General features: G+C 43.9%; 1 protein-coding gene across 3 annotated transcripts; it reads right to left on the bottom strand.

Moving 5' to 3' along the window:
* On the bottom strand, positions 1-20500 carry LOC135388660 (uncharacterized). Of its 3 annotated transcripts, none has more exons than XM_064618356.1 (3): positions 20362-20500; positions 2026-2192; positions 1-928 (listed from the first exon to the last, which is right to left on the bottom strand). In XM_064618356.1, exons 2-3 carry the CDS (start codon positions 2181-2183, stop codon positions 394-396), a joined length of 693 nt encoding a protein of 230 aa, XP_064474426.1. In that variant the 5' UTR covers positions 2184-2192; positions 20362-20500; the 3' UTR covers positions 1-393. The 3 variants fall into 3 exon arrangements, with proteins under 3 accessions (XP_064474426.1, XP_064474425.1, XP_064474424.1); XM_064618355.1 differs by lacking the exon at positions 20362-20500 and adding an exon at positions 9044-9353; XM_064618354.1 differs by lacking the exon at positions 20362-20500 and having other exon boundaries at positions 2026-2483.
* Between the last annotated feature and the right edge of the window lie 778 nt (positions 20501-21278).

The raw sequence follows: 21278 nt of genomic DNA, 5'->3' as shown, positions 1-21278 counted from the left end.
TGAGGTATCCGTAGCTTTATTTCGTCGTATTTACATCATGCAGTAGTGATACATTTTTACACCGTGATGCACTTAAGCTTAAAGTTAACCGAGTCAAATCACACTTCTGTTCAGTGACCAACGTCAGCGTAGCTTTAACTTATGCCGTACCTCACAAGGACCAGCATTATCGCAATTGCATCGATGGAACAAAGCAGGTTCGACGTAAAATACGATGCTGCAAATAAAAAAAAAGTGCAAAATAAATAAAATATTCGTATTTCGAAACGTTAAGATGCGTCCTGACGATTTACAAGAATCCATGTCACACCAAGAAGAGCACTTGAGAGTGCGCGAGCTCGTATCTTACATTCGGACGTACTTTGTCCAACGTTACATTAGACGTATCATGCGTTAAGACGCCATGTCCTGAAGGTTTAACTGGCTCAACGACTTGGTCAATGTAGCTTCCGTGTTTAGGAATTTCTTTTCGTCTTTGTGTCTTAAGGGCGATTTTTTGGAGTACGCTTTTACAGTGTCCACGTACTGGGTAAGCCTATCTGGGGTCACTTGAAATAGGGTTGCGGTCTCTACCTCGCAGGCTAGATGTTCCTGGTCGAACACTTTCGTCACTTCAGGAATTGAATCTGTACGGCACTCGTAGATGAAGTTTGACGTCCGCTCCATAGAGTCTTTCCAGCGACGTAGAAGCCGGACGTTCGCGGAAGACACGCGGGCCAGGACTGGATCTTTCCAGTTGTCGACGTCGAAGGTGTCCGCTATGGTATCACCAAGCTTCACCCAAAGTAGAATGATGGCGCAGAAGGCTTTGAGGTGATTAGGACTCTGGGCTTCAATGACGTCGTAGCATTTCTCCAGACAACCCATGACTTTCGCCCAAGAGTCTGCGTACAGCCGGCGGAGATCTTCAAGGAGGACTAGAAGGCGCCTGAGCAGAAAAGCGTTTATCATTGAGGAGTATGTTGTGAAAGCGCGGAACCAGTGTCTTATCAATGCTAAGCAGAACAAGGACGACAGTAACAAGGCTGATTGACCAATCCGATCATATACTCTGGACAGATTTCTGGATCGGTAAACAAAACCTTCGAGCAATGGTACGGTTGGTCAAAGTAGTCATCGTCATCATGTGAGTGTTAGTCTAGTTATTAATAAATTCGAGATACAAGATACACGAACAAAACCAAAAATCCGCGTCTGGCGCTATCATTTCTGCTGCATGATTATCCCATGTGGTAACAAAGAAACCAGAAGCGCAAGAAACCGCATGCCCGTGACACGCGCCTCTCTTCTGCCGTGCGTTGGTTGGTTTTAAGGAAAAAAAAAAATGGAGATTTTGGCCTCACTAATGTGAGGCCCGCAACTCCACATCACTTGCACCGGTGCGTATTCCTACCTTTCCAATACCAGTTATCAGCGTCATGCTGAATTATAAAATTCAAATACCCGGAGGTGGTGGTGCTAATGAAAGAGCTCGCCGTTGTCGGCCTCACGGAGGTGGGCAACGTCACGCAAACGCTCTGGGGCAATGTGCGTCCTGGGCAGACTTCTAAGGAAATTGTGCCGACATATGTCTGACAGAGTCTGAGGGAAATCCAGGAAAAACCCAGGACAGCACAGCCGGCACCCGGATTCGAATCCGGGTACCTCCCATTCTTGACGTGATATGCCCAGCACGCTAACCTCACAGCCACTTGTGAATTCGAATACCCAAGCAACTACCCATATGCTGATAGTTTGGTGACTGGAAGCTACCCTATCAGAAGAGCAATGTCACAGAACTGCAGTCTTCAAGAACCCGCCCACCTATACGCACCCGTGATTTCAGTACATCATGCTGCTTGACGACTGACCACTATCGTTAGCAATGTTTCGAGCGCGCTCGAAGTGGAGAAGACAGAATCGTTATTTCGATTCTGAGTACGCAGGCTTCGGGCCTATGATCAGTTTGAAGCGATGGATACGCCAGCCGAAAAGCCATGGTCCCGTTACACACACCCCCACGAGAAAAAAAAAGTAGGCACCTACCGTGTATTTCTGCTGCCACAAAGGTAGGTTTTACTGCTGACCAAGTGCAGGCTAGACGCGTCCCAAGGCTGAAGCGTCTGCGTCGGAGCTTGATCGGGCTTTGGCTTCAACTCCTTTCGGCACATGATGCTCCACTTGATCAGCTTCTTGAGACCCATTGAAGAAAGCTGAAACGGCATTGCACTCTCGCTTTAAATATCCCGTCTCATCAATAAATGCAGGTGTTTCACGACTCAGCGAGGTGTGGCAGCACACGGGCGAAGTATTCCAGCCAGTTGTCTTTCCGCAAAACGAAGCCCGAGCTACTGCTTCAGGTCTGAGCAGAGCGTCCTTCCAACATCGAGAGCAAGCATTTGACTAAATGTAGGTAGCCTGTCTTCCGCACTGCCTTTTGAACGCTATCTTGGAACTATGCTAGAGATAAAGATAGTCTCGGGATGCCACTGACGCAGTCTACGGATTGACGGCTTCGTCTCCTCGTGTCGTTTGCGTATGGCGATAAGACTGACAGCGTCTTTCAAGGTGAAGAGGGGAGCGCGTGACAGCAGCGCGCATGTTCACGTGGAGATTGAGAAACGTTTCCTCTCGAAAGATGCAAGTCACTACGGTACACTGTTAGACGGCCTATCGCAACTCCTGCTGGAATGAGAGTCAGGGGCTCACATTTCCTTTAGATGTCCAAAGCTAGGGTGGGCAGTAATAGTAATGCTTGGTATTATACATTCCTGTAATATTTCTGGGTTGTTGCGTTATAACAATCACTCTCTGAATGTACTCGTACCTGCATCAAAATATACAAAATCGAAGTGTTACAACCCAACTGGGACAATGCCCTAGTAGCGTATCGCCCTCGGCGATGAAACTACCCAATCATAATCACAAAACAAAGTTGTTGTTTTTGTTTATTTAGGCATATATTTCAGCTTTTCCTTTGTTGGTAGCCCGCGGGTTGAGTAGCATATTACTCGCGTACAATTAGGTACTTAGAATATACCAGAATCAATGTATTAAATTAGTACCCGAATACCGGTTTCTGGCACGTATTATATGTTTGCATTATTATATAAAATAGGAATATTATTGCCCGCCCCTGATATCAAGTATTATCTGATGCTTGCAGGGGTTCCGTTATCATGCAGTGCAGATATTGGTAAATGAAGTTCCGTCCTTTTTTCGTAATTTTTCGTAAAGTCTTCTATAGTCGTGTACTGACTTAACAAAGAAAAGAAATCTAGTCTTTCAGCTACATACGCTGTTGGAGACAATGAGACGCAATAGCACGCCAGGAGAAATACTGCAGCGCCACCATGCACCATCAGTGGGGGAGCGCACTTTCTGCCACAGCTTAGTGTCATGCTGCCAGTCTCAACAACCAATACGGAAGCGGAGTGGGTATGGTGAATTACGTTATCTGGCACGGAGGGAGACTGACCTCTCTGTGTCCAGCCATCCTATCTGCGGCGCAGTAACATTTTGAAAGCTGACGGACTAGATTTCTTTTCCTTCTTAAGTTGAACACAACTACTATAGACATTAGAGATATTGCGGAGTGATTTTCAAATATGGATCACAATATTAGGAAAGGTAAACTAAGCAGCCCTTTGCAAGGGTATCCTATCAACTTTTTGGTGAAATAAAGTATTATTCTTGGCTACAAGCCTCGTAGACTTAGAGGGCCCGCTCTGTTTGTTGTTGTCTATCCATAGCCTGGAATAAAACGAATTGAATTGAATTATTATTATTATTCTAAGACAAATTGGCCGTTGTAAATCGTTGCTTTCCCGCTAAAGGGACACACCATATAAACTTTCTCGCCTCTCTGCAAATAACACAAGTTGGTATGCGGTGATATGGGCACGATAGTCGTTCATGCAAAAAGTCGAACGAGGACGCCATGTTGTACGAGTCTCTCACTTGGCCAGCACGCAAGAAACGTTTGTACCATGTTGAAAAGAAAACAAAAAACGCAAACGAGACATATAGTCGGCCTTTTTTTTTTCATATGGACGGCGTCACTTTTGCGTTTATTTTCATCATGTTTCAAATAGACGAAAACGCTCTGCATCTTGCACTTCTCAGACTACAACTTGTGTCTTCACAATCTTAGCGATTTTATCTGATTGCAATCTATAGGTTCATTCTTTGCGCCTGCACTACATGCACCTTGTGTGTCTCAGACTGTGTTATCCCAGAACATTGTTACCCTATCGGTGACACCAGTAGCATAAAATTAATTTCTAGTTTTGAGATGTATGACGTCATGGGGGTGCCAACCTGCACGCGTCTGGCGATATTTCTCCTCAAAGGTCGATTTCTGTCCCCTCACCACAGCTGCTTGGCAGTTTTCCAACGTGAGGAGGAGAGCAGAGACGCGCGAGACGGACGTCAGAGCTCCCGATGACGTCACCTTCTCTTGGAGAATCCGAAACTATGAAGTTTTGCGGGTTCTTTTGAAGAAGTTCGTGCATGGAAGCGCGTAATGTTCACCGACGACGTTTATATTTTGCGTACCGAGCCATCGAGCGAAGCTAATTTATAATACCAAATCAAATAAAAATTACTTTGTAGTAATTCGTGGCACTTTAAGTCTTTGTTGGACCGTGGGACACCGGTGTCACACTTGTCACTTCCTCTTTAATGCGGGCTCCAGTCACCACATTTTCTCCCCAGATTGTTGTGGCTCGATCTATGAGAAGTAATAGTAACTTGCGCATACAAAATGTTTCCGCAGCGTGACTTGTGCGGTTGACAGCAATCGTCGACGAAAACTGTGCCGTATATATGTTCCTCGGAAACTCCTCAGTGTCTCTTGCACCCAACAGCTGGAGCGGAGCGTCGAATTCTGAGTGAGCGTATGCGCTCCCACCGTCCGCATCAAATAATCGGTGTAATTGAAATAGACCTGGAATTTGATATATGTCCATTACTCATACTTCAAAAATAAATAGTCCGAAAGGATAGTGTGCACCCGGATGCGTTGCGAAAATGCTGTGATCCAACTCCACCGCAATAGGCAAGAAACAGTACGGGGCTTCGGGGTCGCTCGCGAATTTTCAGGAACTGCAGTCTGCATCCTAAAATGGTAGCCAGCAGAATGGGATTAAAATCACTTTTGACAAATGTTCCTATTCCTAGCTATGTCTGTCACACATTTTCTTACTTTTTGTTTTATTTTTACTACGGCGTGTTCTACAATGCAGGCGACCTGTAGCGCGGGTGGGGGGTGGGGGCGTACATCTGTTCCGCACGCATTTGAGAAATCTTCCAGTCTTGGGAAGAGCGTATCAGAGAATGAGGTAGGCGGAGGGTACATCGTGACGTACTCTCTGTTCCCCTGGCATGTGACGTAAACCGGCGCAGCACAGACGGGCATGAGCAGCGTGTGAGCTGAGAAAAAAGAAACAAAGAGGAAAGGTAACGCGGACTTGCCCGGACGTCAGGCGAGGATCGTGTCATCCGTCCGCGGCTGCATTCGCCGACAGCTTTCGTAAATTTGATTGCGCAGTGCCAATACGTCGCACAACGAAAATATTTCGCATGGTGACTCCTGATGGACAGCTTGACGAATGAGACAGGGAGCCACATTAGATGTCACCTCATTAAGGACAACGCCACTTTCTTCGCTTCACTGCCGATGTTGGTACACAGCAACTGAACAGTGTACATCCGCAGATATTACGCGATCTTTTGTCGCTCAGTGACATCACATATCATGCTTGAGTAACTCCAAGTCGTACTACGTTCCTGGAAGGCAGTGTAGCTGCAATATACGCTATTCTCTATACGCCATTACACAAGCGAGGTTCCTGAGAATCATGTTGGTAACGCGGGTTTCCACGAGCCACACACGGATACATACAGCACGAGGCTGTGCTGCGGTGTGCGTAATAATAATTGGAAGTAGACTTACACGTACGGTGAGTCATTACATGTTTTTGTGGGGACACGTGCCGCAGGGTGGGACTGCGGATGCATTCGACCATGTAATGTTCGCCAAAGGCTCTCCTATACGCATGGTACAGGAATAAATTTTTAGGTCCCCCGCGTTGTTACAGTACAGTTCGGTGCAAATTCAGTTTATTCGTCTTTTTTTCTTCTTTGTCGTCATCACCATCAGTTTATTCGTCAACTGCCATCCGTTCTTGGGTCCCTTGGCTTTCGCCTTATGTTTTTCATTACCTATAGTTACGTATAGTTTTTTCTTTGTTCTAATAAATATATCCCCCAATCAAAAATAAATAAGTGAATAAAAGTAAAAATGGAACACTATAATAGCGATTGAGTGGAGACGAAGCACACGATTGGAGGAATTCAATCGCTGGTTTGAAAGAATAGAATATACACTAGACTAGTTGTAGACTGTGAGTGTTATCTTGGAGTTCTCATTTTCTGTCCCGTCACACTTCCATGTTTACTCTTCGTATTATACTTTGTCATTTTCTCGTGTCCTTCGTTTCACGCTTGCTAGTTGCAGAAACCAATCTCCATTAGATGCCCTAACACAGCGTCAATATTTCTATTATGATTCGTCATCCCACCTATAAGACAAGCCGCACGTACAAATATTCTCGGTAACGCAATGGTACACTTGGCTGTAACAGGTACATTACTGCCTTCTTCTCTCTCCCTCTATCTTTCTCTCTTTATCCGTCCCATTAGTTTTATGTCGCCGTGACCGCGCGAACATTGCGCACACGTTAACCAATGACAACACGCGTCACGACATTTTCACGCTGCCGTTTACGTGGTACATGCACGTGTATGTAAGTGCATCGAGCCTTGTAATCCTTGTAATAGTGCATGTGCACAACGAAGCAATACCAAGAACGCATTGAGGACGGGTCGATGAGGAAATGGATTTTTTGCCCAGCTGCTGTTAGAGTTTAGTAGGACGTTCTCGAAATGGGGCTTTCTTTCTTTTTTTTTTTTTTTTTCAGGGTCGTCTTTACATGTGGCTTTTGCGTGTGAAGTAAAACGTTTGGAAGCATTAGAGCAGCTGCAGTACACGCCGTATCGAAAGAGAATGTAAAACGTGGCTGCATTGACATTGTAATGGGGGAGGGGGGCAAATTGCAACGCGTACAACAGAGACTTCGAGAAAGGGTGGAATGGTAGAAATGGCGAGGATCTTGTGTGAAAAAATAAAATAAAAAAAAACGTGGGGGAAAACGGTTTCATTTCGTTTTCTATTCCTCGGCGTCGGAAAAATTACTTAAAATTTCCAATCCTTGATATAAAAAAATATAAAGTGCTGACAAAATCTAATGCATAAACGAAGCCAACAACAGCAGCTACATGCATTGATGGGCTGAGGTACAGCTTGCGACACACTGCTTGCGGTTTATGCTGTCTGAAATCTACATGTGTTGCAACAGCGTTTCTTCCGACTAATAGACACGCACGGTATGCTACCCAGTACGTGTTTATTAGTCGAAACAAACAATGTTGAAACGCCCGGAGTTTCCAGGCCGGATAAACCGCAAGCTGCCGATTCCAGACAAGTATGTCGCAACCTGAAGATCACCGCAGGAATTACGAAGCCATCATATGATGAGAACATATGCCTTTTGAGCCAAAATAAAAGCTGTTCCATGCACTTTTTATTTTATATGGCGGACGTTCGTTGTCTCATTTAGTTTTGCTCTTTGAACGATGTGGAGTAGCCGGCATGCACGTAGATCGAGCCAATTTCTCCATGTTTTCTTTTTTTCTCGTTTACTCAATCTTAGTCAACGAACAATGAAAATTTAGTTTGTCTTCAATCCTTTTCTATGCTTCTTGAACGACAAAAAAAAAAAAAAAAAAAAAAATCGGAGTATGGTGTTCTTCTACTTCAGCAGGTCAAAACTACCGGGAACTTTGCATCTCTGAATAACAACTTCATGTGCGTTTGCTAGTTTGACCTAAACTTGTTATAGTATTTCGTATTCGTGTGCTTACGAATCTGCATCTCGTGTGCTTACAAATCTGCATCTGTTACAAATCTGTATTTATGATTTATAGCATTCTATGATTTTGTTCCCTAATGTTTGCTCATAAATTTAAGTCTGTACAAGAGTGAACATGTCGTTTTCGTCCAAATTTCCCTCCATCTCTATTATTCCAAGCTAAGATGTATCTTGGGTAGAATAAAAATGAATGAATGAAAGAATGAAAAACCGGTGGTTTGCAGCAGTTCAAAATTTCCGGAAATTTTGCATCTCTAGCGGCAAGGGTGAAGTCACGGAAAAGAGAAAAAGAGAAATAACAGAACGTGAATGAGAGACTTTCAAAGAATGGATCCAGTAAAGCTCGCGGGCCTTTGCAGTACCACGCAGTTACTGTCCACTTTGGAAGATTGCGGAATTATCGCGCTGCATGTGTTGCTGACATTAGGTGTTCTCAATTGAAGTATCTACATGACTTATGGAGGTCCCACATATATGGGGATTGAAAAAACGCTCACATCTCCATATTTTATATCTCAATCAACCAATCAATCAGGATTGAACGCAGCGAAAATGACGTCCGCGTGCTACATACCTCCTCCTCGCCATGCACACCGCGTTACGTGGAGAAACAATGCCATTTTAGAACGGAGCGTACCTTTCGTTGTGATGGACCCCGCACAACCTTTTAACGACGTCTAACGAAAAGTACAGTGAGTTTCGCATTCTGGACAGCTCGACGACGTCAGTTAGCCGTAAGGAGGGATAATGTTTTGTAGCAAAGTATACTTCTGAGTAATAATTCTGCTACTCATAACTCGTTATATATTGCATGGGTGTTCATTGTTTGAGCTCTGGGTCAGTGCTATATCATTTTTATTAACGCTCTGCCCTCATCTTCGAACATTACGTTCGCTCTTTCAACAGCATAATATTGTCAGACAACAGCTGCCGGATGACATCGCCATCTGCCTATTTCGGGGGCAGATGTTTGACATGCACCGCAAACACTCCGCTTTTTCGCAAATTTCACGTAATGTATGAGACACAACGACGTAGGCCCTTTTTTAGGGAAAGTAAGTGCCACTTACAGTCAGAGACAGTACCAATCCAGCTTCCGAGACAAAAGCGGTTCAATCCCAAATTGTGGCAGACGACACAGCTTCCGGCACAGCCCATAGCAGACGACAAATCCCGTTCGCGTCGTTTCGCACCTTTGCATACCACGCAAAGGGCTCAGAACCCATTTCAGGTGAGCAACACAACGAATAGACGACACTGGTTAGGCACTGTTTGTGATACACGGCGTGAAAATCACTACTACTGACGTTGTACAACTCCCGCAGCTACGAATACGCTTCAATACGCTCTCGATACCACAATATGTAGACTTATATCACGCAACGGGGTTGCATCGTTGTGAGCTCACGGAGCAGCTGTGTTATGTTGAGCTCGAGAGGAAACTAGGCCGGGAATGTGACAGCGGAAAAACGACGAATTCCTGCGGAACAGCTCACTTCGTATAGGTAGGCTGACATTCTGGGAATGGAAGTGTGGATATAGGCACGGATATAGGCTTAACACTTCCTCCTTCTGCTGTCTTGTTATGAAATAAGAGGCACGTGAGAGGAAGAAGGGAGAACTTCGTTCCTCAAGAAAAAGGAAACAGCAAAACAAAGAAAACGGGAACGGAAGGTTGCTAGCACCTTCATCACATCACCTTCCGCCGTCGTATGAACGTCAGGTCCTTTCTATTCTGAATTACACACATTCTCAGTGTTGGGGTAACTCGTTACAGGTACCTCGTTATTACAACTAAGCTCATTTTTTCGGTAACTTTGAACTTAACTGGTTGCTTTTGAACTCCAGTAACTTCTTGAGGAACTCGTTCCTTTTTTTGGTAACTTTGAACTAAACTGGTTACTTTTGAACTCCAGTAACTTCTTGAGGAACTCGTTCCTTTTTTCGGTAACTTTGTCAAAGTTACTTGGGGTAAGTTCCAAGTTCCTTTTGTTCGGTCTACAAACATCGCAAGCTGCGTCTTCCCTCTCTAATGAGATGACAGCACGTCGAACTCCGCTGAGTGAACGGTAACTGAGTAACAGTTGCGTGGTGAACGGTACAAATTTTGTTTTGGCCGTACATTAGAAGACTCAGGTGGCGTCTATCATAGCGACGAGCAGTGTATTTATAATGACAATGGACACTGTATAGCAAGATTAAAACTTGGTGCGGTTCTACGAAATGTGCGTATAGAGGACAACTCATGGAACCTAAACTTACAATGCCTGCTTTGTGTGCCGTTGAAGAACCTTATTACGAGATCAGAATAATCAAATGCCTCCCTAAAGAAGTACATAAAGTTATAACAGAAACGTGTGCGAGTTGGTGGTGCATACTATAAGGAAAAGGTGAAACCGAAGATAGTGCTTGTTTCATCCACGTCTGTCTTTGGTTGCACCTTCTTGGCACTTTGGCACGTTGCACGAAGGCATGCTTCTTTCGTCATATAAAATATTAATGCGTTAGCATTAGGAGTGTCAAAGTAGAAATAGCTGTATGTATGTATGTGTGTGTGTGAGGGTGGAAGCCTCACCGAGGCAGAGGTATAAGTGGATATGTAAAGGGGAGAAAAGAGGATAAATGTAAATGAAGATAAATCATATGAAATTGAAGTAGTTGAAGACTTGACGGTAATTAAGAGTACGAGGAAGAGGTAAGAGCACATAATTAAAGGTTAAAGCAAGAAAGTTGAGTTTAAAGGTAATGGATGTAAGATATACGTAATTCAGAGAAAGGTTAAATGAAATTAAAGCTTACCGAAGGGAACTGCAGGTTACTGGAGGTAATTATAATACTAATGTTTATTTGTTTTAAAAGATCATACATCTTTGAATTAACAGCATTATCATCATTATTGACATTAACATCGCGAACATCAAATGTAATTACAGGTAATTAACGTCAATTAAAAGGAAATTGAGAGTAATTAAAGCAATGTAAACGTAATTAAAGGGAATTAAATGAAATTCAAGATTACCTCAGGTAAGCTGCTGCGATGTGATGTGATAAAGATAAAAATGGGAATATGGGTTACCTTCGGTAATTAAAGGGTATTGGTATAGTTTTCGTATATCAAAACTGTTATAAAACGTCTTGCAGAGCACATGGTGAGATCAAGATCTGAATTAATTATAGAAAGGTAAGGAACTAAAAAGTGTATGATAGCATTAGGTAACAAGTAACTTCAAAGTAACTCGTTATTTTTCCAGAGTACCTTAGGAACTTCAAGTTCATTTTCATTACTTGGAAGCTGTAACTTCGTTAGTAACTTAGTTACATTTTTTTTTGCATATGTTAACGAGTTCCTTTTGTCGAGTAACTTCCTCATCTCTGGTCATTTCATTTGTTAGCAGCGTATCATCCTCACGGTATGCTGTGCACTATTCTTTTTTAATTCTGTGTTAGCGCCGCGAAGCAACTGTGACTGTGAGTGGCATACAGATGGAGAGAGGCCAGCAGGAGGGAGAGGGGGACAAGGGGATTAGTACACGTCCTAGGCCGACTTCCGGGGGAACTGCGTCGACGTCCGACTGGAAAGCCTGCCGTAAAACCCAGGCAAAAAAAAAAAAAAAAAAACAGACAGGCAGCACAGCCGGTGGTAGCATTCGAACCCACCACCTCCCCGCCTACAACACGACACTGTGTACTACTACCGCAGATATTCCTGTTGTACAGTAACATTACACTAAAGCGGTGAGCAATTAGCCTCACGGTGCTATTGAGCACATACCTGTAAAAGCTAGCCGCGCATATCAAACAAGAAGTACCTTACTCCGTTACCTCAGCCCGATGCCATAGCATTCCCTCTCTCTTAGTCTGATAATCTCCGACGGATGATTTCAAAGTCTTTCCTCGTCTCGTTATGTGTATGATGTATACTTGGGATGTCATAGCACCGCGTACCGGTATTACAGAGAGTTGTGTACCCTTCCTGTCAATGTCCTTTGCCGTCACTAAAACAATGCACTGTATGTGCGACAACGAGAGAGTGTATGTTTAGGGCGACCTTTGGTATTTAAAGGCCTTCGGCTATGTCGTTGCCCTTGGAACGAGGCCTTAAATGAAGGCTGCCAGTGCTAACAGACGTAATCACAATCCAATCGTCTGCCGCATGGCTTATCCTACACAAAAGGTATCACTTTCTCTGGAGTGGCTCGAACGTATATGTTGATATAGCGACGGCTCGTTTTAGGCACTCAGTGATGATGTAATTCGCGCACTTTCTGCTTGAGAAAACGGTTATATTTCCTGTTCCCTGACTGTTCTGTCAAGAATCGATTTCTAGGAATGAAACGAATGCTAATGCGTTTTACGGAGGGATGCTGACGATGAAGTCTTGCAGGCGGCCGTCACAAGATGCAAGGCGATATAAATTATGACCCAGTTACTGCGCTCGTGAAATAACTGTAGTGTCCCAGAATCTTCGAGGAAGATTAGATGCTTGAAGCGTGTCGCTATTCTATATTTGTGTTACATTGTATTGATATTGTATTATAGAGTACTTTGGCACATTAGGGGCTCTGAACAGGAAAACATGAAGACACTGGTCGCAAAACGGGGAAGATGTAATGGCAGTTCCTATCTAGCCGACAAATTTTTTATCGCTTTTACCGCATCTATTTTCTTGAATGTACGGTTTCTCATTGCCAGAAGGCCCTGATAGAAAACCTGCAGGGAATTTTGAGGTTCGCACTCTCTGATGTAATTTTTCCTTGCCGCGTCGTGCTCAAGATGGTATGTCCCTCTGGGTACATGAAGGAAATCGTTTACCCTTGCTTCTCCTAGCATGTGGTATATTGCATCGGTGTAGCCAGAAAAATATTTCGGGAGGGATGCTATGGGGACTTTACGTGGGAGAAGAGGATTTCCCCACGTTTCCCTCTCCCAAATGCACTACTAAAGGTATCATTTCTGAGGAAGGTTTGAACACCATGCATGACCCCCCCCCCCCCCCCCCGCGGTACATTGCATGTGCCATTAATTAACCACAGTTATGTACGTGTCGAAACTCTTTCACATAATGCGACTACTCACTGCGTCCGAATGAAAAGACACGGTGTGGACGTCACAACTCATGGCGTTAAGCCACGCGTATAGCCCTTCCTGTGCAGAACGGTGTTTCATCGAATTTGTCACGGCACAGAAAGGGCCACCGATTCCCAACCATTAGGAAAGTACGATAGACGAAGCAGTAATGATGACGGCGGCTGGCTACTGTCCGCGCGGAGCGGGTCGCTTTGATGACGTCCCCTCAGCAACATATACGGTGAAATGCGGTAAAAGAAAATGCGAGGTTGGAAGGTGAACAGTCCCAATCATGGCCAGTGACGGCGTTAATAGTATCGACGAGGAGAATGCCGGCAGAGATTGAGCCAATTGGTGCCCCCCTTTCGAAGACGCCATCGTATAAAGGATGGGGACACTGAACTGGACGGCTTTGTGGCCACGCATCCGTTTCAAGACACTTTGCCGCCTGATGCTCGGGCAATTCACTCGTTTTTCACGGTTAGAAGGTAAAGCAGAGGGAAAACCTCTACATGCTATAGAAAAAGTGGAAATAAAGACAGAGTGGGAGTACTTCCTTCAAGCACCACCGGTAATGATTAGTGCTGAGCAGAGTTGGGGAAATCACTTTTATTTTGTAATGCATTGCCATTACTCATTACACTCTTGTAAAGTGATGCATTACTAATGACGTTACTTTTTTATGATTAGTACTCGTGTCATCATTTTTCGTCAAGCAGTTACATTACTTTGGCATCACGTTTTCGCAGAAGCCTCTCAGACAGTGGTGTTTGAAACGCGCACTGTAAAGAGAAGCGACCAGTCTTTTCGCTACACGTTAGCGGTGACAGTAACTAGAGTTTCTGCAAAATCGCCACGTGTGAACGATTAATGTAACGAACGTGTAATGCATTACTGGTAACGCGTTACTTTGTAATGCGTTACTCCACATCTGGTGCCCAGGCATTGCTCCATCTTAGTTGTCATGGTGGACGCCTGTGACACAAAAAGACATACGGAATGGAAAAGAAAAGAACAAGTGAAAGAGAAATTTCCGGTTGAAATATGCTTCAACTCACTCATATGCTTCAAGTGTAAGCCCGGTTTCATTCCACTGAAAGGTCATACTTCCAAGCAGGTTTGTGAGTCATATGCGCCGCGTAAGTAGGTATGTCAGAAAGGACAGCAGCAGAAACGATTATATATATATATGTTTAAAGGGGCACTAACTGGAATGAAAGATGTTGTTACCTTGACACCAACACGAAAGGAACAAGATTCGTCCGTTGTGCCGTTCGTGTCTTATGGTCGAAGGAAAAAAACACAATTTACCACTTCCCTCTCTCTATCTCTCCTTCTTAAGAAGGCTGACAATGTGGAGCGTGCTCTCATTAATCGCATCAAACGATTTGTCCAATCATCACCGGAGATCGTTTGAGGAGACCAATGACCGACTTTCATTCCGCGAGCAGAAGGTTTTCGTACTGCTCGAATTGCTTAGCATGCGAGAATGCCCTTTTTCACCTGACTGCGACATTTGGAAGGCGTTCACCAAATTTCTGTGATGCTTTTGCAGCCTCAGCGACAGGCATGTTCCTATGTTTCTGCTAAACACAGGTTTCTTATCATGGTCTTTCATTTTTTCATTTTTGTCATTTTTGTCATCGTCATTTCATTTTTTTCCTTTTCGATTCGTTAAATATTTTCATATTTGTTGCGCGTTGATCAGGGTAAAACAATCAAGTTATACACATGAAAATTATATTTTGAAATGAATGAAACTCGGTGTAGCAGGTGCTCATAAAACCGCGACCAAGCTCTCCGCATATTTTAACTTTACATATCCCCCACTTCGGTGTACCTCAATTAATTTCCAGAGTAACTGAAATCGTAATTTAATCATCCTTATTAGCATCTAGTTGCAACTATAATTCAATTGTTCTGAAAAGTAATATTTACGGGTGTGCTCCGAATATACGTGCACTGTGTGTATCTAACTAACAGACATCTTACGTTTACATAAGTTCTTGTATATTTCACGCATGGACACATGAAAAATTGTAAATAGTGTCAATATGTAAAAAGTACCGTATAATGTGTCTGCATGGAAGATGGCAGTTGACGGAAGGTTACTGTGCGTGTGTGTTCGTAATGTCTGATATATTTCTCCTTAACAACTCTCACATCTTTCTCAGATTTACTGCACACGTATAGTTACGACATTGTCCCTTCACTACTCACTTCCAAAGAAACAAGCGAAAGAACTAACAGAGAGTAGCTCAGCGTAAACAAGAGCTTCCCTTCTATCCACAACGGCCCCTGGAGTGCTTGGCGTCCCTGATGCTACTTGAAAGGACCCCGAGCAGGTGGCTTCCGGTTGACTGCATATTGGAACGTGCTCTCTCTAGGACGCGCAGGACCGTCATTCCTCTATCTGTCGCAGGCCGCAGCCTGATAGTCCTGAAGGACGTACTTAGCCTCCTGTCCAAGAGGTTCTCACTTCAAACTTTTACTTATCTTTTCTGAAAGGGACGTTTCTAGTTATAACGACTGCACTGCCATTGGTTAATGCGAGTCTCTGACGACACGTGACTCTACACCGTCTTCCGATCTGCGGACAATGCAGTGCTTTGTCTTTTCACTTTCACTTTAATCGATATTTGTACCGAGAGCATGTCTGTGGTGTGACCTTTTGTGACTCTAGAAGCGACTTTCGGGGAAAACAAAATATTTTGAGAGAAAGAAGAATGGAGTGGCGAACAAGAAAAATCTACGTGGAAAATACGAAATCGAGACGCTCGGAAGTTGAGAAACAGTTTACTCTGGGATAATGAGGGTTGTAGCGATATGTGCTGGGACATAAAGTTTGTAGATACAGAGAAAAAGAAAGATGTTGTTCCGGTACGTTCTATGCGAGGTAAGGTTCGTCCGGCCTCATTAAAATATTTATGTGTATCAAATTGCATTCTAAAGAAAGATTTTCTCTCCAAAACATAAAGCGTTTCCGTCAAGTGTTTTTCGTGGTCCTTACCGTGTTTCGGTGTCGCCGTCGCGCGAGGTAGCTGTTATTTAGTTCAGATTTCACACTCGCAGCATTTTCTTCGGATGTCGTCGGAGCATCTTTAAAGCGTGCTTCTCCTACTAGCTCCGGTGACATGCGGCGAACCATTATAATTGTCGTTGAGTGTTACGCGCAGGCGGAGTCAATATCTTGCATTTTAGCGTTGCTCCCAGAAGAATGCAACAACAATAACAAATACAATAGTTAAAAAGGATAAAACCCTCAGTGCAGGGAAAGACGAGGACGGAACACAAAAAGAGACAAGGATACCACACTGATGTCCTCGTCAGTGCCGTGTCGTCGTCTCCTGTTGTGTTCCATCCTCGTCTTTCTCTGCACTGAGGGTTGTATCCTCTTTGAACTATGAATCACCAACCAGCCCAAGTTTTAACCCTTTTTTCACAAATACAATGCAGTGACGAACATTGCGGAAATTTGCCACTTAATTTCTGGCTCACTACCCCAGGGCAGGAGTGTGCAGCACATTGCACTGCTATTACGCGAAATGTAAGCCGAAGTGGAACGTAAGAAATAGTAGTAATCGATAATATACCTAGCAATAATGAAAAGTTAACTTGAAAAGTTGATCCATACTGCAGGTAACAAACAGTCTGTGTTACCTGCAGTACGAATCAACGTTTCGTTACGGAACGTCGTCTGATTGGAACAGACGACGTTCCTCCTTGTGTCGTCTGCAAGTGACACGGCGAGATTAGAGAGTAAGAAGCCACAACCGGATGCCCCAAACAAGTAAAAAATGAAAAAAGGAAGAAGAAAAAAGAAAGGAAAAATTACTCCGCAGGTTCTTGTATGATATTGTTTCTGTATCTGAAACGCAGATAGGAGTGTCCTGACACGCCTTTATTAATGAACTCATTCCCATGAAAGCGAAGTTTGACAATGTTCCAGAAACGACCTGTAATTACGCACAAGCAGTATATATGACGCGTACCTTCTCATAATAAGAAAGAAAACTGGCTGCATCTTCGGGCATGACGCCAAACGCGTTGAAATGCCATAACTTTATCAGGTCATCGTTGGCCCCAAATTTCTGGTCACGTGGTCACTGTCACGTGATCCTACAAAGCTACGGACGGACCAACACTGTGGTTAGCCTCATATAAAGCTATCGCTTTATACGCGGTGTATACTAATAGCTGCATGATCCGTAAAAACTGAGGATACGGAATTACGGATACGACTATACAAAATAAAAAATAAAAAAATCACAATAGATGTACACGTAAAATACAGCGGCAGTCAGAGCTTCCTTTACTTCGGCAGACGACTACAGCGCACAGCATTGGCCGCAGTGCACGCAGAAGCAGTAAGTACGCCGTCGGTCATAAGTGCACGTGCCGTTCCTCCGCGCAATGTCTAGTGCTGTTTGCGAATGTAAAGGAACGGTTCGGATGCATTCCAGATTATAGGGCTGCTATAAAGGCCTCTGTGGGTCGTTGAAGTGGACGTAAGAGACGGGATGGAACGTCGCTATAAAGATAGAGGCCAACAGAAGGGTCTTACGAGCTCCCGCTTTCCAAATAAGGTGCGCCATGACGAAGGCCAATCGCCTGCCACTTTTCTTTTTATTCGACGTAACGTGTTTGTGTGCAGGGAAATGGAAGGGTCACTGGCACAACATTGTACGAGTACCGGCACCGTGAGCGTTCACATAAAACGTTACTTTGAAATTCATTGTCTGTTCACCGCGTTGGTTGAGAAACCCAGCCCTCTTCGGCGCCACAGGGAAGAGTTGGGTGGGCACTTCTTTAGAAAGACATGCAACATCGCATCACGGCGGAGCTTACTCACAGCCCATCACATCAACATCATAGCTCATTATTCGACACCAAAGTCACAACCCATCAACATCATAGTCCATCCTTCCACCTCAACTTCAAAATCTATCATTCAACTTCAACTTGAAAATACATTATTCGATCTCAATTTGAACACCGCATCACATCACATAGGCTATTGTTAAATACTCCAATACCTCATCGCATCGCAGCCCGTCGCGCAACGTCACGCCATTCTCCATGATATGATAGTAAATGACGGCAATGATGACCACCACGAGCGAATTCGGCGGCCTACTGCTAAGAAGTGTCCCTGGATCGAATTCCAACACTGGATGTGCTGTCTTTGTGTTTTCCCTGGGTTTTCCTCATTCGCTATAAGGCAAATGTCGGCATAATTTCCTTTGAAGTTGGATCTGCACTCTAAGGAAAAAAAAAAAAAGAAAGAAAAAGGAAGGAGTGAAATTGGGAGTAATTGCAGCTGCTATTCTTCTAGACTGCAACTACTCCTCATTTTAGTCCCTTAACCCCGACATTTACTCCCCAGGACTGCATATTGTCACTGAACTTCGGAAGTGGTCTTCCGAATGCAACAGTCTACGGAAATATGTGCTCCTGGTCAATTTGATGGCATAAGGCCATAACTCAGCCAACTTAGCAGTTTTCCACGCACACAGAGTAAGAAACAGTTAGCGCTTCTCTCTTCGCGAATTGTGACCTATGTATGTTAGTAAGATTTTATATCATTCGATATAAAATCACGGTTGACGGCTTTATTCAAAGTATTTTCATGCATGCACACGAATTATGTGCCCGGGACTCTTAGAACAGAGTGTGAAATGCAGTTTCCACCCTAACATTCATTTACTCCAGTGCATTTACTCCCGAAAGGGACTATTTTTTGTGGCAATGCATTTAGTCCCCAAAGGGAGTAAAATTACTCCTTTTTCTTAGAGTGCGGACGTACGCTTCCTTCAAGCAACACGCCGCCGTGTTGCAATGCGCGCTCAAAGGAAAAATAAATAAATAAAAGGAGTAAATTGGGGCATCACCGCAACTTTTAGTCCCAAGATTGAAATTACTCCGCATTTTAGTCCCTTACACTAACATTTACTCCCGAGCACTGTAAAAAGTCGCTAAATTTCTCATAAACTTTCGCGCATTAAGTCCCGAAAGGGCTTGATGGTCATGGCAATGGATCTACTCCACGAAAGGAATAAAATTACGCCTTTTTTTCTTTCTCTCTTTCTCTCTCTGAGTGCCAGACCGCTGGATAATGGAAGCGATTATCATCTATCTATCGATCTCTGTTCGAAATATCGGAGGCTCTCGTCCTGAGGAACTTCCCTCAACATTTCCTTACCGGTTCACTGCATTCTCTATCCTTAATTGGAATGTGCCTCTCGACAAAGACACAGAGAAAGGGGTCAGTAAAAGGGGCAGGAGTTACTTTTTATACTTTTATGACAGGCATTGTAAACAAGATTCGCAGAGTCAATGGCAACCAACCAAAACGAATAATCACTCTATGATAGGACTGCAGATAATGAAGTGAACAATTACGAAACAGTAGCTAGAACCTGTAAGGTAGTGGTGGTGATGGCGTTTAATAGGCTAATCAAGTGGCAGATTCCCGACTGATATCGTCATGACATGTATGACACGACATTACATGTACTCGTTGTGTTGTTGTTTGATATGAGTTACCCAAAGTGGCCACGCTGTATACAAATGCAGCTTCTTCCGATGCCACGATGGTATCATCTGTCGTATATGGTTAACATATCCGTGCCCTTTCCGACTATACTACAAAAGTGAATCATTGTAACTGCCAGCGATATAAAGTGATCGAGGTTTCTCTTTCCTGCGAGAGAGAGAGAAAAATATGTATCTGTCCAGATGACTATGGAACATAAACACACGAAGAGGTGCGAATGAGCGATGGGCGTACTAATGCATACAGCCTTTAGGACATAGGCGATACCCTTCACGAAAAAGTGAACTTCAAATTTTACGACGCGTTCTTTGTGTTCTAGTGTAGTAGCAAGAGTCGCCCTTTCTGCACAAGTGGTTTTCTTTTCCTTTTTGCATTGTGCAATCTTCCTCGAGGGATCTTGTCTCACGTGCATAAAAAACAATAAGACACTAATAAAATAGCAACTTTGTAATATCACAGGTTTTTGTGAATGCTAATATTCTGTCGGGGTTGGTTCAGACTGTGTCTTAAGTATGGTATCTCGGTGTTAGACAGTTACATCGCTAGATTCACAAACAGCTGCGTGTCCTACCTGTACGAAAGTTAGTCAGTCCACAACTGAGTACTTTTGCTTAATTTTCCTCGTGTAGTTGCCCGTCCCTGTGCTCTGTTCTGCTCGTTCGTATACAAAATGCAATTTTCCTTACGGCATAAATTAGAAATCGAATCGGACGGTGCATATGGTTCGGCCACAAACCGGCTCTTCGCCGAGAGAAAGTTCCCTACCTTCAGTGAATGAATCTCTTCGGAAACTCTTGAAGCCGTTTGCAAAGCCTCTTTCGCAACCGCCGCTAATGTCCCGAGACCCTAGAGCTGCTCCGACGATAAAAACCGAAAGGAGGACGTCTTTTCGCGACAGCTAGCGCGCTTTTCTCTCTCTGTATGTGTGTACACTGTCTGTATACACAGGCGTCGCTTGCCAAGGACGGCTCACAGACGGCGCTCTCGCTTTGTGACGTCAACATCCACGTGCTCCTGACCTTTACAGGAAATGATATTCCAATGAAGAGAAAAGCATTGTGGCACTGCACTGCAAGGCCTTGGGGGTTGTCTTATATAAGGTCGCGATAAGTCTATTGTGTGTGCGGACACAAGGAAAATGTTATGATGCAGGCCCCGATGGAGCATTGCTAGATGGTGTTCGGGTTTCTTCATAATGGCTCGAGTTCTTTGGGGCATGATACGTCAGAGAGAGAGAGAGAGAAAGTGATGACAGGAACAGTGACAACTCATATTGCCCCGTGTGTCGGTTGGTGCACTCGCTAGTTGCGAATATAATTATATTCGCATATATTATTATACAGATGCTATATATATGCATATGTTACTATAAATGCGAATACAACATTGGACGACATGGAACGTCCGACCACCCTACCACACTTTCAGGACTACATATAGAGTGTCTTTAAATCAGCTAGGTTAGGATTGATATCTTGGGTCAAGCAACTATATACTACTATATATGCGAAATATATATGCATATAGATCAATGGATTCCAAACTTTGCTACCCTGCGACCCATCAGAACTACAAGATATCGCGTCGCGACCCCGCCCCCTTATTTCGCCATGCCACAAGCTTTTCGATATCAGCGCATGAATAGTAATATACAAAACCGACGCTGAAATTTAATTTAGCAG

The sequence above is a fragment of the Ornithodoros turicata genome, chromosome 3, assembly GCF_037126465.1.
Source record: "Ornithodoros turicata isolate Travis chromosome 3, ASM3712646v1, whole genome shotgun sequence".
In the NCBI taxonomy this organism is placed as follows: Eukaryota; Metazoa; Arthropoda; class Arachnida; order Ixodida; family Argasidae; genus Ornithodoros; species Ornithodoros turicata.
The sequence above is the reverse complement of the archived record's forward strand: the minus strand, read 5'-3'. Positions and strand labels throughout refer to the sequence as shown.